This window comes from Rhodnius prolixus, unplaced genomic scaffold (genome assembly GCF_049639745.1).
Source record: "Rhodnius prolixus isolate KJV_2025 unplaced genomic scaffold, Rpr scaffold_6, whole genome shotgun sequence".
Lineage (NCBI taxonomy): Eukaryota > Metazoa > Arthropoda > Insecta > Hemiptera > Reduviidae > Rhodnius > Rhodnius prolixus.
In genome coordinates, this window is record NW_027411634.1 from 12,005,739 (window position 1) to 12,022,077 (window position 16,339).

Consider the following 16,339-nt stretch of genomic DNA (forward strand, 5'->3'; position numbering starts at 1 on the left):
TTCATGAACACATGCTAACCAATATTTGTGAAGGTTAAATTAAGGGCTTGTCAAAAACTTGTGGTTATTACCTCAAACTTAGTTAGAACTTTAAGAAATTATTTCACTATTCTCCCTAATCGAATTTGGACCAAACACAGAACCAAACTAAAACTAGAAAAAGAAATTACAATTGTGATCTGATGAAAAGATGGGCAAGTAAGTAAATGTGATGCTGTACAAAGAGGAAGGTAATTTATGGAAAAATGTTTTATCATAAAATCCAAAGAAAATACAGGAAAAACTGCTCCATATGTTTAAAATTATAGAATTTTCCCAAGGCGGGGTTAATTAAACAATTATCCTACTGAATAGATTTTTTTTTTAATTTTGCCTGTCAACTTAATTCAGTAAATTATGCAGTAATAGAAAGTAATAAGTACAATTTCATTTCAAGGGTACGTAATGTAAAAAATTATGTTAAGTATACATAATGGAGTAAACATTCTGTGACCGCTGTTGGTATGTGCGGCAATGAGATAGATCCTTTGTAGTTTAGAAGAGGAGAGTATATGGGAAGTAGACGGTGGTAACTGAAGAGTATGTTATCTATGTGAAGACCTAGACGACAACACCCCAGTAGTGTGGGTTTTAGAGTCGCTAATTGCTGAAGTAATTAGGGCAGTTTGTTGAGACATGGTGTTAAATCTGTTCCATGGCTCTCTTATGTTGTTACTCTGTGTGTGAGGCGGCACCCATCCAGATATATCTCCATTCTCTTCCAGCTGGAGAGTAATTCTCTTCTACGACCCCTACCTCTTTGTCGGTCTGTTGGTATGTGTTTGGTAATTAAGTAAGTACAAAGTGACAAAGATAGCATGAGTGGAAAAGAGTTACTGTAGTAAGGAAAGCAAGAAGGCCACGGATCTAAAGTATTACCTCTTCACCTCCCCGGCTTGGTTGCAAGCTCTTGCAGGACTTATCACACGTAATGTATAATTCATTATAGTGTACCAATGTAATAATGAGTGTTAGTGTGCTTGTGTAGGTGAAGAGGAGTCTTTTAGGGGGATGACGAGGGACGGGTAGATATCTCTGACTGTACTGTCTGTAAAGTGTAAAAAGTGGAGTGAGGTTAGTGTATAATGTTTAAGGACATAAAACAGTCATCAATATCACGGATCAGTGATGGTGGAGAGGGGGGATAAGAGTGAGTTTTTGGCGAAGGTATGGGAACCCACTGGAGAAGATACTGATACTGGGGCTTCTGTGTGTGTGTGTGTGTGGGGGGGCATCATTAGCACCCCTCGGCCAGATGTCTGTAGAGAGGTGGTGGGCGGAGTTTACTTATATCCAATAGTGATACAGTATTCTGGGTAAAATAGGCGTGGCTAGTATTACATTATAATAACAACGTCCGTGTATAGTGTTCGCAGAAGAGTGGGGAAACTTATCCCCTCTAGTAGGGGAGGGGATATTGAGTGTTGTGTTTGTGTTGAGTTGAGTGCTCTGCGCGTAGTTGTGGAGCTTCAGAGTGGGATATGGTCTCATTGTTCCTCTTTCGGCTCTGGAAACCGCCCTTCCACGCTACTCACCCCCACTGTTTCTACTGAAATTTCTTCGGTTACAATTCAGTAACTATCCGAATATCAACTGAGTAAGATCGTTGTGAAATAAGGGGGTACTTCTTACTTAAACAAAACACTTTTCTACCCCAAAAAAAAAAAACTGAAACAGAAAAAAAACAAAAATATAAGAAAAAATAATTTGAATCATCTGGTTAGCTTGAACCCACCGGTGTGGTTCATAACGGATATAATATTGCGAGGAAAAACTGTGCGCCTGCCCGGCCAAAAACGGCTTCCACACAAGATTCTGAGGACTCTCGCGGGTCCCCAATGATCTCTTTGATGGAATGCGGCGCGCCGCTGGCCGCACTACATTCCATGACAGAAATGAAACCACAATCAGCTAGCAATCCACATGGAATTGATCATATACTAGCCAGGCCGTCGTCTGTACAAAGTCCACGGGCATTACCGCCAGCCATTTCCGCAGCGGCTGCAGCAGCATCCTATTATAAACATCATACACATCCATTGGCCGATCTTACCTCAAGGAGTCCACTGTATTGGCCAGGATTACAAGGATTGGTTGGAAATCCAATGGCGTGGAGAGATAGACTTGCAAACAGTGAGTACATTTTGTTTTACTAAATTTGCTTAATTTTGTTTCCAACCTCAGAATTTTATCACTCAAGTATCTAAAAGTATACACAAAATACTCCTTCTTAAAATGAGGTTTAGACCCGTAACAAAATGGTAAAGCTATAACCTTCCCCAACAGGTTATCTTCACGTAGGACCTAATTATACCGCAAAAAAACTAATCCTTAAAGATCAAATTTCCCACAGCACACTTTGAATAACTGAAATACACATAATTTACTGAATGAAAAGAAAAAATTGATGAAAAATTACAATCTCTCCAATAATTCGATCTTTGTTTTTAAAATCAATCTATCGGAACGATTCCATTCACGATTAAATTCACACCTGATGTAAATTATTGCAAAGTTAACAGTCCAGAACATTTTTTTAAACCTTATATTGTTCTTTAAAACCTAAATAATAAACGAAAGAATGTTGTCAATTAATTATAATTTTTTGTTGAATTATTACAAAGCAAATTTAAACATGATCTGAGTTCTCACATATAGTTCGAGAAGTTCAATAATTGAACTAAATTAATCTAAGTTTTAATAAATAAAATAAAAGTAATTAATTTCCTAACTAAAAACATATTCCTATATAATTTTTAATTAAATATTATTTCGTCAAATTAAATGATTTACAGACCAGACATTATTGTACGAGTGATTATTTTGCGATTCCTCATTAAAAATTCTATTAAAATTAATTAACTGACAAACTATTATTTATACAATTTAATTATCTTAAAGATATTAATAACGTTTTTTATTTCATTATTAAAGTGTTTTATTATTAACAATTTTATAGTTTATTAGCCCATGATTTATTACCAGTTAATGAGTTTTTGATTTTTTAAATAATTCTTTATATGGTATTAATTCTTTTTAAATTGGCCTTAAAATTCTGCAACAATCAAATTTATTTCTTGCAGACAACATTATTATTTCAAGTTAATGTTCCAATTTTATTAGTAGGTAAATAATTTTATTTATTAACTGTTAATTAAAACATTATTCAGATCAATTTGAAGTTCAACTCTAAGCTTTGATCCTAATTTTATTTTCAATAAAACTGTTCTTTATTAAGTGAATTTCTTTTCATACAAAACTCGAGATTCAAAACTGACATTTTGAATCTCGAGTTTTGTATGCCTCATTAACAAATGCAAATAATAAACTTTGGTTTTGAAAAGTACTATTTCATTTTTTAATTTATGAAATAATGTTTACATTTTGGTCAAATGAAACGTTTTCTTCATCAGTTTACCAGGTTACTAGACGATAGAGATGCTTTGATTTCTCCATCGTTAAGGGAAATTATGTATTAAGAGAATATGTTATGGAGGCAATGAGCCAAATCTTCGGAGATAGTGGCTGTTTTGAAATTGTATAATTGATGATTAATGACTGAAAATTTATAAAATAGTATTTAATGAACAACATCTGATTCGATTTAGTAAGGTTTATCGTTTAACGTTAGTCTTAATAATTATTAATACTAAAGATGATTGGTGAAATCAATTACATTAAAAATAAGTTGGTCTTATTTTAGAGTTGTCCAGTGGCTCGCCCTATCCCTTTGCGTTTTAGTTGGTTATTGTAGTATCGATATTTCAGTAAATTAGCCCATATTTTGTTGTTTACAAAGCCAGTGACTTTCTGAAATGAATTCTTAATAACGTAGCCATATTAGAGGATCTAAGATGACAGATTTATCAAGTCGAGTTTGGAGTTGTTACTTTTTAATTAATGCACCATCAGAAATATTAATATATAAAAAAAATTGGAAATGAAAAAATTATTTATAGTTAATTACTTATTAATTTTGAAACCTTTTCCATTGTTCAGAGGACGGTCTTTATTTTTGTTTTTGCTCGCCAAATGTCTAATCGTTTTCGTTAGGCCCATTATCTTTCATTATTGGTACTTCTACATTTTTCGCAGAGCTCAGAGCCCTCATTTTCTCCCTTTATCGGCAATACGACGATAAACTCTCTTTATCAATTCTATTAATCTTGCCATATTACAGAAATCAATTCGGTGAGCCGGCTCCTCTTTCAATGCCTTTAAAATATTACGAATTTCTTTAGTCTATCCGTTGGCAACCTCTAAAATTTAACTTGACAAGAGTCCACACATTAGTTACTCTTTTTGACGTAATGCTAACAACGTAATGGAGATTCTAGTCAGTTCATTGAAATCCTCTACAACTTTAGCAGAATAAAATGTGAATCTATTCGACCTATCAGTTTTAAACCACACATTTTTTGAGTTTTTTTTTAAATCTGCCACTTTTATTAACACAAAGTATAATGAGATCTTTACGTAATGTAGTCTTCGTATGAAAAATTGTAGCAACCTGTTTACAATTACAGTAATACTAATCAGACGTTCAGAACGATTTCAGATATCAGGAATTATTATATTGATATAGTTTTACTGTGGTAGAATGAGATAACTAAGGAACGGATTTTTATGTATTTAAAAATGCCAAATATTTAATTAAAATATGTATTTATTTTCGTCAATTATGTGGAAAATATGTGATTTTCTTAAAATATTTTCTGGAATATTTAAGTAAAATGGACATTTTTTTTTATGAAAATCGTGAAATGGTGGAATGATTGCATTTTTCGAGAACCTCTCTGTTCAAAAGGAATGGCTTTGAATCCACATCAGCATCACTGTCAAGTTTTCCAATAACTGCATTGGCAATATACCTGCCCTCAACGTCAGTGGTTTCATCAATTGACACCCAAATCGGTCCATCTTTGATATGTTCTCGAATTTTGGTTAGTGTATCTTTATAGATATCTTCCAGGTAGTTTTTCCGCAGAGTGCTCTCGTCAGGCATTTTTTTCCCAATATAGGTCTCTAAGAATCCTTTGAAATGAGGATTTTTAAGTTTGTGGAAAGGGATATCTGCTCTAACCAAAGCCCGACACAGATCTGTACTCAGAGTAGACTTACTTGATGATGGAGATGTAAGGAAGGCTTGATAGGACGTCCTCTCTTTCTTTCTGTTTTTATTCTCTATGTGCGATCCGGTGGCAATATGTTGGGTGACTTGGGAACGTTGAGAGCAAGAAACACGCTTGTCACAAGCTGTGCAGTACAAAATGTCTCCATCACTTCGAAAAAATTCTGCTAGAAACTCGCGAAGATATTTAGCAACCAGTTGTTTGTTTGAGGCAGATGTTCGTGACATTTCACCCAAAAAAGAATACACTAAGTGACCGAACGAAATGAATTGGACACTTCAACGAACGAGCTGAAAGAACAGACAACGTCAGACAACTTCAAAGAACTAACAAGTGCCCGTCACTGTTTAGCAGCATTCTGTGTAAATTACAATAACCATTGTACCCACTGTGATTCACAGCCCTACAGTCTGTGGTTCACAGTTCCTGTCAACCACCTCCCAATTATGAAAATATGCCCAAAATGAAAAATATGAAAAAATATGTACATATTTTGATTAAATATGTAGAAATATTTATTTATTTTAATCAAATATGTATAAATATGCGATAACATCCAAATATGTGGAAATATGTGAAATAAAAGTAGACTCAAACGGCTTAAGTGTCAGTATGAATACTTCTAGTTGAAAAACGTCTGTAAATTGCCTAGAAAAAAATATGTAAATATATACGAATCCGTTCCCTAGTGATAACTAAATTCATCTAGAACGATTTCTTATTAGCAAAAACTTTGTCTGCAAGTTAGTTGCAGTTATGAGAGTTAATTAGTGATTCTGTTAAGTACGTGAGTGTTAATGACGTGTGATCAATGATGTCATTACCGTCTGGAGTACTCAGTGACTACCGTTTCTGTGCAGACAACATTATTACCGGTCAGTGAGAGGCTTTGAAGAAGGGAGAGCAGTAAGCGGGACTTGAACCCGGAATACCTGCGTGGTATTATCCTTTCTTCCTTAAATTTATTTAAAGGAATTTTAATTTGTGATGTAGAAGACAGTCGATAAATTCATAGCACTAATGATAGCACGAAGATAATCTTAAAAATGTTGAATCAAGTTTCAATATCTTCTTATTTAATCTGTCAACTTGTTGCTAAACTTCAGTGAATAGCATTATGCAAGTGCATGTCCAATCATCTCTCTTTATTTCTTCTTTAACAAAAACCACTTAAGGTTATTACCATCTTTTATTTCAGTGCTACATTTAATCGTAATACTTAAAAAAAACCTAACAAGTTTTTCTGTATTATTCATGAGGTTCCCTAAAACAAGAACCTAGGGCCTCTAGTGAGTCCCTAACTTAAGACCCTAGCTTTCACATTCAATCCCCAAACAGGTTTTTTCTGTAAACCTTACCAGTCTTGTTACAGTACCTTCCTCAAATCCGTCAAAGGCAGATTCATAAACTTGTTCATCTGCAATACTTCTAATCCAAATACTGTCAATATGAATTGGACAAATTGCGGGCACACCCCAAGGTAGTGCACCACCGACTGGCTATATCTATGATTCCTTCAGTTCCACACTTTTTTGACACTGAGTTAACCTTCATGTTGAACAAGTGGCGAACGATAGGTAGCATGTCCATCAATCAACGCTGCAATATTCTTTAGACCTTTCTTGCACCAGTTGTGTTGATTACGAACTAATTCCTTTCGCTAAACCTTCTTTATAAATCTTTTCAAGAGTTATGTTCGTACCATTTCTTGTAGATAAGGTCAGCAGCTATTAGATATTGGCAAATTAGATTCTGAGCCTTTAAAGGATCAAATAAACAGAGCCCAAATTTGCCAGCTCATTTACTTTTTCAATAACCAGGATTCCACGATGTCTCAGAACCCAGAAAAGGCTCACTATATGTACTTTTTTTTGTTTAAGAAGAAGTTTATAAGCCTTCTACATTCCTTTAAAAGCTTTGATGAACATTCTGATTTGTCGAGGGCTTTGAAAGCAGCCTCATTGCCGGAAAAAAATCTTACTGCACCAAACTAAGTTGTTCTCTAGTTACCTAAACTTTCTGTTAAAGTCTTCAGTAACAACTCAGAACAAAACTATAGTTACAGTAACTATGGTTTAATTTCAGGTGTATTTCTAGTAAATCGTAAAATACATCTAATAAACAAGACAGTATCTTGAACAAATAAATCCAATTATTTTATAAGCTATCATCCCGTTATTCAATTACGTTATCCTTACATTATTCATGTTCCCTTGGGAGTTTTGGGGGGACAGCTTTAGCCAATGATTTACATCGCTACAAACAAGCTTTTACTAATACTGGGACTGGCTGTAACAACTGGCCTACCCAGGAACTGTTCCTAACAGCCCCTCGCCGCCACAGCCTCATAGATAGCAATATCTCCTCCATCCACTACTAAAGCAGCCCTTACTACTGCGATTTATTAAACTGAACTTTCCTCTTCCATCCGGTGGGTCGTAATTTAGTATATGATAGAAAGGCTAAAGGATATGGGCAATGGCCTATTCAAATGTTCCCCTAATTCTTACCGAGTTGTCTGTCTGTACTTTCCAGAATGGACACCGCTTTCTGCATTTCCTGTCCGAAAAAGAGAGAATAAAATACGTTTTATCTGTGCCAGAAGTAGTATTAGAGAGTGTGTGAGATGATTGGAAGAATAAGGTAGATCAGTGTGCATGTAAAAAAGGATTATCGTGGATACTGGATTGAAAATGTTAGAAAGACCACTGGGTTTGAAAATAATTAAAACTGAATCTCTAAATATCTTTATAATCATTTTAAATTCCCCAAGGTGTGTTGTGTTTGTAGCTTAACAATAATTTTATGAAGGGAGAGACATTAGTACAGATATTTCCTTCCAATTAGCTTATTTTAGCTGACGACTCTAATATGTTTGTTTCAATCCTATATTCACTATATTTGGGATTATTGTTTTAATTCTGTTATTGCATTAAATAACAATTTTTTTGTAAAGGGATTGCCAACCTAACACATTAAGACTGTGCTTAGGATAAAAAGTAAAGACACTGAAGAATAGGGAAGCAATTACTGCCAGCTCCTCACTCTAGGAACTTGCCTATACATGGAAAAACGAAGCGCTACAACTTCACCATAGAACGGTACTTCAAAGATGAGCTTCAAGTGTAATTAGTGTAGTTTTTTCAGGCAGTAAAAAACATCCTATGTTACAATGATAGGTCGAAGACCTTAATGAAACTGAAGCTAGAGTGTGTTTGGAATTAGAATAATTATCTCGGAACCCAATGAGAAGGTTATTCCAGCAACCTCCGAGCGGAGGTTAAACGTAATAGGGAAGATGAGTTTAGGAGATATTGGAATCAAAAGATTACATTTCTCAAAACAGTGTATTGACTTTCGTCCATACACCTCTATTTCTTGCTGTGGTCCACCACCGACAACCTCACTCTAACTGCATCTCATTTCTCCATCTCCACTACCTGACGACTTCTTCTTCTCTTCAGATTTCTTGGCGTCCACAAAGAACTTCTCCTTTGCCCACCTTTTGTCCTCCATTCATTGTGGTACTGGGTTCGATTCCCGGCGTCTTAGGCCTTGGATTTTACTTTAATGGTTAATAAAAGAAATTCACAGTAAAGTTTGATTGCTAGTCGTCCTCGACACCTCATTGGTAGTTGGACGTAAAGCGCCGCCTGAAAAAATAGGCAATTACTTTACTTTATCCTCCATTCGAGCCGGATGACCTGCCCATTACCAACTTCTTTATTATAAATATAAATATATCCTCGAAATTAAAGAAGCATAAGGACTCAGGGTTTTATTGCTATCGTATATTTTATAAAAGGATTTATTGAGCGGAATTATTTGTCTTATTTTTATGTCCAACAGTATGTCTGATGTACATATTTGGTCTAAAAGTTATCTAGTTACTGCAAGTACCTATATATATACATATGTGTGTTAGTGTGGATATATTGGAAAAACTTTTATGGTATTAGGGTGCAAGAATTATGTTAAAAAAGGAAATATATATATATATATCACTTTTGATTTTGTTCAATTTAAATGGTGTGTATGTTATGACCATTTTTGAGGAGAAGAGAGGAATAGGCCTGAACGAAGAGAGGGTGTTGACGTGTGAAACAGCGAGAGAGCCTTCCGCTAGATTGAACACTTGCGGTTCAGCACTCAGTAGCTGGGAAAATGGGGGTAGTAGAGTATGTAGTGCAAGCATACATGGTACTTGGATGAGAACGAGACAACATTTAAAGCGTTAGAAGACTCATTGGGCGAGGGGTACCAGCAAAGGGGAAAAACCCTTGTTTCGGCTCCATTAACTTAGAAACCAGCCGAAGAGAGGCTAAAAGGCCTAGGAACTACATTTAGGGTTCCATTCTTCAACAGGATAGAGGAAGAAGGAGCGCAGGATGAGAGAATTTTGCACTGGTTTAAAAGGATCCTCATACTCCTCCACCACTGGTGTTGTATCGCTTCAGTCTACGGGATATCATTGCCTCTTTTTTTTCCTCTCTAACTACCACCTCCAACAACCAGCTCTATTGCTAAAGGACCTTATAGGCTTAATGTCCTATGAACGATATAATCTTCTCTGCCCGTTCTTACTTGATGCCTGCACAAACAGAGCCTATTTGCTTTATTAGCCTAGACTACAATTCACTAGCTAATACTGCATTGCGCTCCATTACAGCTAATGCAACAAATTAACCGTATTATTTTTATTACTGTAGATAATTTTACTAAATTATCTAGGATAGTTAACTTTACTTCTTTCAATTTGATACTATTTTATTTATGTTTAACACACGAAAATAGTAAAATCAATTCAATATGGAAAATGAAAGCTAATTTCAAAAAATATCGGAAATAACCTTTGCCCTTGCCATCTGTCCCACTGGTTTACTTTAAACAGACTTAGTTCCTTGCACTGTTACTGCTCAACACCTCACACTATGCTGGTACAAAAGTTTATCATGTAATTCACCTTCTCATCATAAACAACGAGAACTTAAAAAACATGATTCACCTAGTTCCAAAACTTCTTGAAAGGCAATCAAAACTGGATAACAAAGTATGGTAATAGGGTAGAGTGCCCAAATTTCGTCCCTGCGCCTAATATCGTCCCCCTATTTTAAAAACAATCGCCAAGTATTGCACACTAATGGCAACTTTAAGAAAGCTATATTGAGGCAGCAGTAATCGTTTGGAAACGTCAACTACGGGGTATGGTTCATGTCCAGCCGAGTTTTGAAGTGTTATATATTTTTAGTCATAATAAGTTGTTATATTTGGTAGTGTTTCAAAAACGTATTCCAGTCTTTTAAAGGTTTGTTAAAATATTGATGTTGCTTAGGGCATGTCACATATTGTCTTTACATATTTTGAAATTCTTCAACAAAACGCTAGTTCATTCATGTGTTGTTTCTATAGTGGTAGCCATCTTTAAAAATGTAATTTTTCCTAATTCCTTCCCCTTAAGTAGTCTAAATTTCATCCCCGGCAACGCTGAAGGATTATGTGAAATCCTCATTAGAACCAGAGGATATGGTTATTAGAAATATTGGCCGACCAACAGTTCTGCTTCAAAGTCATCGAGCAAATGCTTGCAGAATACTGCCTGACAATAGAAAAAACTTCTACGGGTTAACTGTCAGAGACAATTGGCGTTTCAGTTAGATAGGAAGAACAATTTGCCTCACCTTTTTCTGCAACAAATCAAAAAGCGGGTTGAAAATGAGTACGGCTATTTCTCGAACAAAAGACATGCCAGTTTTTTCACAAACAAACAAAATTTGTTTGTGAAATTTGTTCAGAGTTTTGACTTTTCATTTATTTGAGATTTGTGTATCAATATATAGTATTATAAAAAAACACAATATTCTTTATTACCCAATAAATATTTTTTTTTTAACCTTGTGGCCGAGGGGACGAAATTAAGAACACTTTTTTTAAACAGCTAAAAGTGTACTTTTTTTTAATTATATTTTTTGCGTTTCTTGTATGAATTTTTTGTAACAATATTATTGCAAAAATCAATAACTGAATCTTCAAGGTAACAACATAAATTTTGTCGAAGTTATTATTTTTTATTTTACAATAAAATTCAACATACTTAAGGGGGACGAAATTTGGGCACTTTACTCTACAGTGCTTTACTGAAACCGATTTAGTCTTAGAGCCTCCAAGTGTCGTTTTTGGACAATCATTTCAAGATCCTAATTTCTATGGACGTATAACCAAAATGATCAATTTTGTGTCTCCAACAGAACCATTCACTCTGATCTAAAAACGTTCCATTTGTTAAAGACTAATTCACTCCGCTCAGTCCAATTCTGTTCTTGGCCAGCTTACTTCTTCTTTATCTCTGTTTGCCACTCTTAGATGTCGATTGATGGAGGTTGGTGATCAAAAATTGACAGAATTCAATGGGGAGCTAGCAATTGGTAATGACTGCTTGCATATTACATATCATTCATTCGATTTACTTGTTACGGAGGCAATCGTACAGAGATAAATAGTGAAAGATTATTCTGAATGACACAAAAATAATTGCAATTTAAGTTATATTCGTAATGATTAAGAATTAGATTAGTGATAGCTAAGTTGAAATTTAGTGAGAATTTGCCAAAAATACTGGTTTTCCGTTTAAGGATAAGAAACTAAGGTTTTTGTGTCATTAGTATAGGAAGGAAAACTATATATATTTAGATACCAGGAGTGTGTTTTCAACCACATAAACTTTTAGAACCCACACATATGTTTCGCGTGAAAACGGAGCAAAGTTAACTGGATACTATAAAGTATTTATAGTTAGCAAAGTGGTTTTCCGGTGGCGATGGTGGTGGTGGTGGTAAAGTGGCTACAGCGAGAGAAAACCCACACAGGGTCAATAATGTGTTTACCTTGGCCACTGAACCAATTAGGTGTCCAGAAAGCAGCCCTATAGGGCACCATCCTGGGCTACGCCTCTTCCTCACACACTTCGGTTACAAAACTTGTTCTTCCAATGAGACCATCCTCCAAACCCTTCCGCATCCTTTTCTCCAGTAATCTACATTCTATCTCTCCATTATTTTTTTGTTTTTTAGGTTACACACATACTCTCTGCATCCCTAACTCAATTAGGTTCCCTTTAAAACTTTGATAATTGTTATTTATGAAGCAATAAAGCCTACATTTTAGAGTTAAATCTTCTACGATAATCTTTTTTCCACCAATCCCTTCCTTGTATCTGGGGAGATGTATTCAGTTGAGTAGAACTAATATTAGAAGTATTTTAATTAACCTTTGCACGTGCGCACAATCATATTACAAAGAGCCGTCGGTTGTAGAAGATCTTGGATGATTTGGGTACATGGTACTCAAGAAACTTTCCTGGATCTAGGGAGCCGCCAATCTACTAAATGGCAGGAAACGTTGAACGTGGATTTACTCTATTTGCTCAGAATCTATTTAAAGGTTTTCAGCAAATCTAGAGTTCTACGATCATTCTAGTCAAGTGCATTTATTATAGGAAAATTGTCTTTAAGTGTTAACTTTTCTCTGCACTTACAGAAAATTTTTTGGAAAGCATTATTAAAAATGAAGTAAAAACATCTAGAACATATATTAAATTTTATATTGATTTGTTTTTTGATTAGTTTTTGTACAATCGACAAAATTCTCAGTGAACAAAGTAATCAATGTCAAATTGACTAAGCCGTCAATGGTGTCATATGGTTTACGAATGAAACATGTCCATGGCAGCCGAAAGCAAAAAAATAAAAGCGGTCAAAGATTTCAATTGAAGTTGATTTAAGATTTACTCGATAAAATTTGTAGTAACTAACCTTTTAACCTCTTTAACTCAGATCAAATACCTAAACCGACTTTTTATTTGACCGCAATTCACGCAGTTGTAAGTAAAAAGTTTACTTTGGGAAAACTACATATTCGGAGGTTCAGCAAGGGTTTTCTTACCTACCTGAGAACGTTTTTATAACATAAAATGATCCTCAAAAACAATAATAACCAAACTTAAGAGTTAAATAATTAATAACAAGTACTTTTATAGCAAAAATTAAAAACTAAAGAAATTTTAATCGCTTCTCCTTGATTATCATTAAAAAAATCGAATGATTGAAGTGATTTCTGTAGGAATTTTATCGTCTTGATACTGTAATCAGAGTCAGTCGTTAAGAGTCGTTTATAAGGGGTTCATAAATTGTTTTTAGTATGTAAATTGTTAAAAAGTTCAACCCTCTAGTATCTATAGGAGTCTTTTTCCGTTGTTATAGTGCATGTTTGAAAATGAATTCATTACATTTAATTGACGAAAGAGATTCAAGTATTTGTATCAACTTTATTTCTTCGTTATCTTTCTCATTTCTCTCATTGAAATCTGAAATATTTAGATTATTATATTTAGATTATATTTAGATTAAAATGTTAATGCATGAATGGAATCACGTAATTCAACATCATTTACCATTTCGGAATGGAATTGTGGACCATTTTTTCGATAAAAAACAAAAGTAACAACTGCTTAATTCGAGATTAAATCTGAACAACATCACCTACCTGTTTTACCTGTAGTTTTTCAGGAAGTTAAGTTGCCCTTTATAATGTTTAAAGGACTTTAACGATCAAGGCTTTTACACAAAGTTTTACAACACAGCGCTTTTTTTTCTGAGAAAATTGTGAAAAACAGTCTTAGAAATTCGTATTTTCTGTCACACAATTTTCAATTGTAAACTTTAACCAAATATTTCATTCTCGTTACAATTAATTGGTGTGGTGAGAACGTATATTTTATATAATTAAAATGTTAATGCTTAGCCCCCACATGAGAATCAACTTGACAAACGACTAACTTGGAACCCTCACACGAGACTCAAACGAACTGAGCTCAATCTGAGGTATAAAATGTTGAAAATGCTACTCGACGAACGTTCAAAACTGACCCTTACGAACAAACGTACACTATATACCGCCCTACTTGCCCCAATAGGGACGTACGGAATACTGCTCTACGGAAGCCCGAAAAAATCGAACATCAACCGACTTCAAACCTTACTGTCTAAAATTCTAAGAACAATAATTAACGCTTCCTTCTACGTCTCCAATCAAGCAGTACACTCTGATCTAAATATTCCTCTCGTCTCTGAAATAGACCAATCTCGCTACACAAAACTCCTCTCAAATCTACACAAACATTACAACCCTCTGATCCACAACATGTCTACTACAACACTTCCTTAAAATCCACAGCACAGACTAAAGCGGTGGTGGCCACGCGATCATCTCAATACAACGCAGACCTCCTAGGATGGTTGCTGTTTAAGCTTGCCAATCTGGCGAACTAACGGCTTCCATCACTGGATGGTCGTCGTTCACTCCACTCACGCCCTTGGCGCCATCCCTTATCTCTCATCACTTTTGCGTATTTTACTAGATATAGTTGCAAAATAATAAATAAATTAAAATTAAATGCTTAGATACCCTAACACTATTCTAAAATGTATTTTCGCCGAAAAATATAGATAAAATCAAAAGGGAATTATTAGGGAAACTCGAGGAAGCCAAAAGAGTCCTTTTCCTGAGTTTCCATTTCCAAACATGGACCAAAAGAAAATAACAAAAATACCCTTTAATACGTACTACAGATTATCAGCAATCTAACGAAATAATGGTAATTTATACACACCTTATAAGTGCCTTAGATACCTTATGAATTTAATGTCCACAAAAACATTTAATACAATTGGTTCATAAATGTTATAGCAGTGTGAGAAATACCAATTTTAAATAATATCAAATTTGAATTTACTGTCTCCGCCTTAGGTTTCTTTTTAAAGAAAATTTGAGGAATAGAATTAAGAGAAATAGAAAACAGAGCTGTCCCAGATAACCAATTTTGTGTTTATTTATTGCGTTTAATCTGAGGCAGTAAAAACTCTTAACAAAACGATTTCGTTAAATGTTTTCTCGTTAATTTATTGAGTGTTGGTCTAATAATTGAGTTGTAAATTGAAAAAAGAAAATTAGAAAAACCGATGGAAAAAGAAATTAATGTGTATGTGATGAAATTTCAATTAAGTATAAAAGTAAAAATTGAAAAATAAAACAAATAAAAGAAAAACAAGTGATAAATTAATTTAGCCAATGACCATATGAGGGAGTGCCTGTGTAACAGCTTGATCGTAGTGGTTAGAGGGCTTTACAGGAGCAGGAGTTTTAGGGTCAGAGGATTTATCAGAAGCAATAAACTGTACTCGGTAAGCTATATTATATATGTCGTGCGAGTATGGTCAACCTTCCAACCATATTTTTCTGGCCGGAACTAGAGCTCCGAGAAAAGTAGCACTTCCCACAGAACTAAAAGTTCCACTTCCTGTCGTTTATTATTGAGCAATTATTGCCCCCTCTTGCTGGCTCCTCCTCCAAGCGGTGACAAATGGTATATAGCTTTCTGTCCTGTCCTTCGTCCCCCTAGTTACAGCTTCATGTTTACCTCGCTCCCAGTTAAAGCCTCTCCTCAAGAAGTGAAGAGAGCGATCTGAAAAACCAAGAGGTTAGTTGAATGTTTGTGGTAAGGTTTCCACAGCTGGCGCCATTGCCAGTTGTATGTACTGAAGAACACACCACTTTCTTGGTTTGAGAAATGAACGCTGAGAAATAAGGGCTTGCCAGATTCCTTGTCCAACACCCCCAGGAACCATTGCTGTGTTCATTGTTGTTACTGTACAGTTTTCACTCACTTCTGTCTGTGGCTGTGCGTTATCCTAACTCCGTTTACAGCCGGTGTAATTACAAGAAGATGACTGGAAATGCAAGTTCTTCTTTCCAGTCTCTTCCCCTTTTGCGTCTAGACACAAGAAGAGTACAGAAGGAATTAAAGTAATGTTCGCAAATTCATGTTTTCAATTATTGCGGTCTTGTTCAACCAACATTATTTTCAAAAGAAATTAATTAGAAGTTCATATATATTTAAATTTATGCAATCAGTTCTCAATTAACAGTTTTTTATAGCTTTAATCATTAATTCAAACTAATATGGCTTATTATTAAGTGAATTGCGATTCTACTAATCCAATAGTCCTTCAAAGTCTTGGATATAAATACTTCGACTTTGTAAAAAACAAGGGTGTCTTCCTGGATGAATAGCGCCCAGGATTGCTGTAAAAATCTCTAAAAACTTCTTATATACT

General features: G+C 34.9%; 1 protein-coding gene across 2 annotated transcripts in view; it reads left to right on the forward strand.

Moving 5' to 3' along the window:
• The first annotated feature begins 773 nt into the window (after nt 1–773).
• Nucleotides 774–16,339, forward strand: part of LOC141460894 (homeobox protein Nkx-6.2-like) — a 94,357-nt gene continuing 78,791 nt past the window's right edge. The window contains exon 1 of one of the 2 annotated variants that reach the window (XM_074141322.1): nt 774–2,172. In XM_074141322.1, coding sequence (XP_073997423.1) covers nt 1,878–2,172 — 295 coding nt within the window. In that variant the 5' untranslated portion in view covers nt 774–1,877. The remainder of the gene's footprint in view (nt 2,173–16,339) is intronic. The other variant, XM_074141323.1, reaches the window with a different exon arrangement.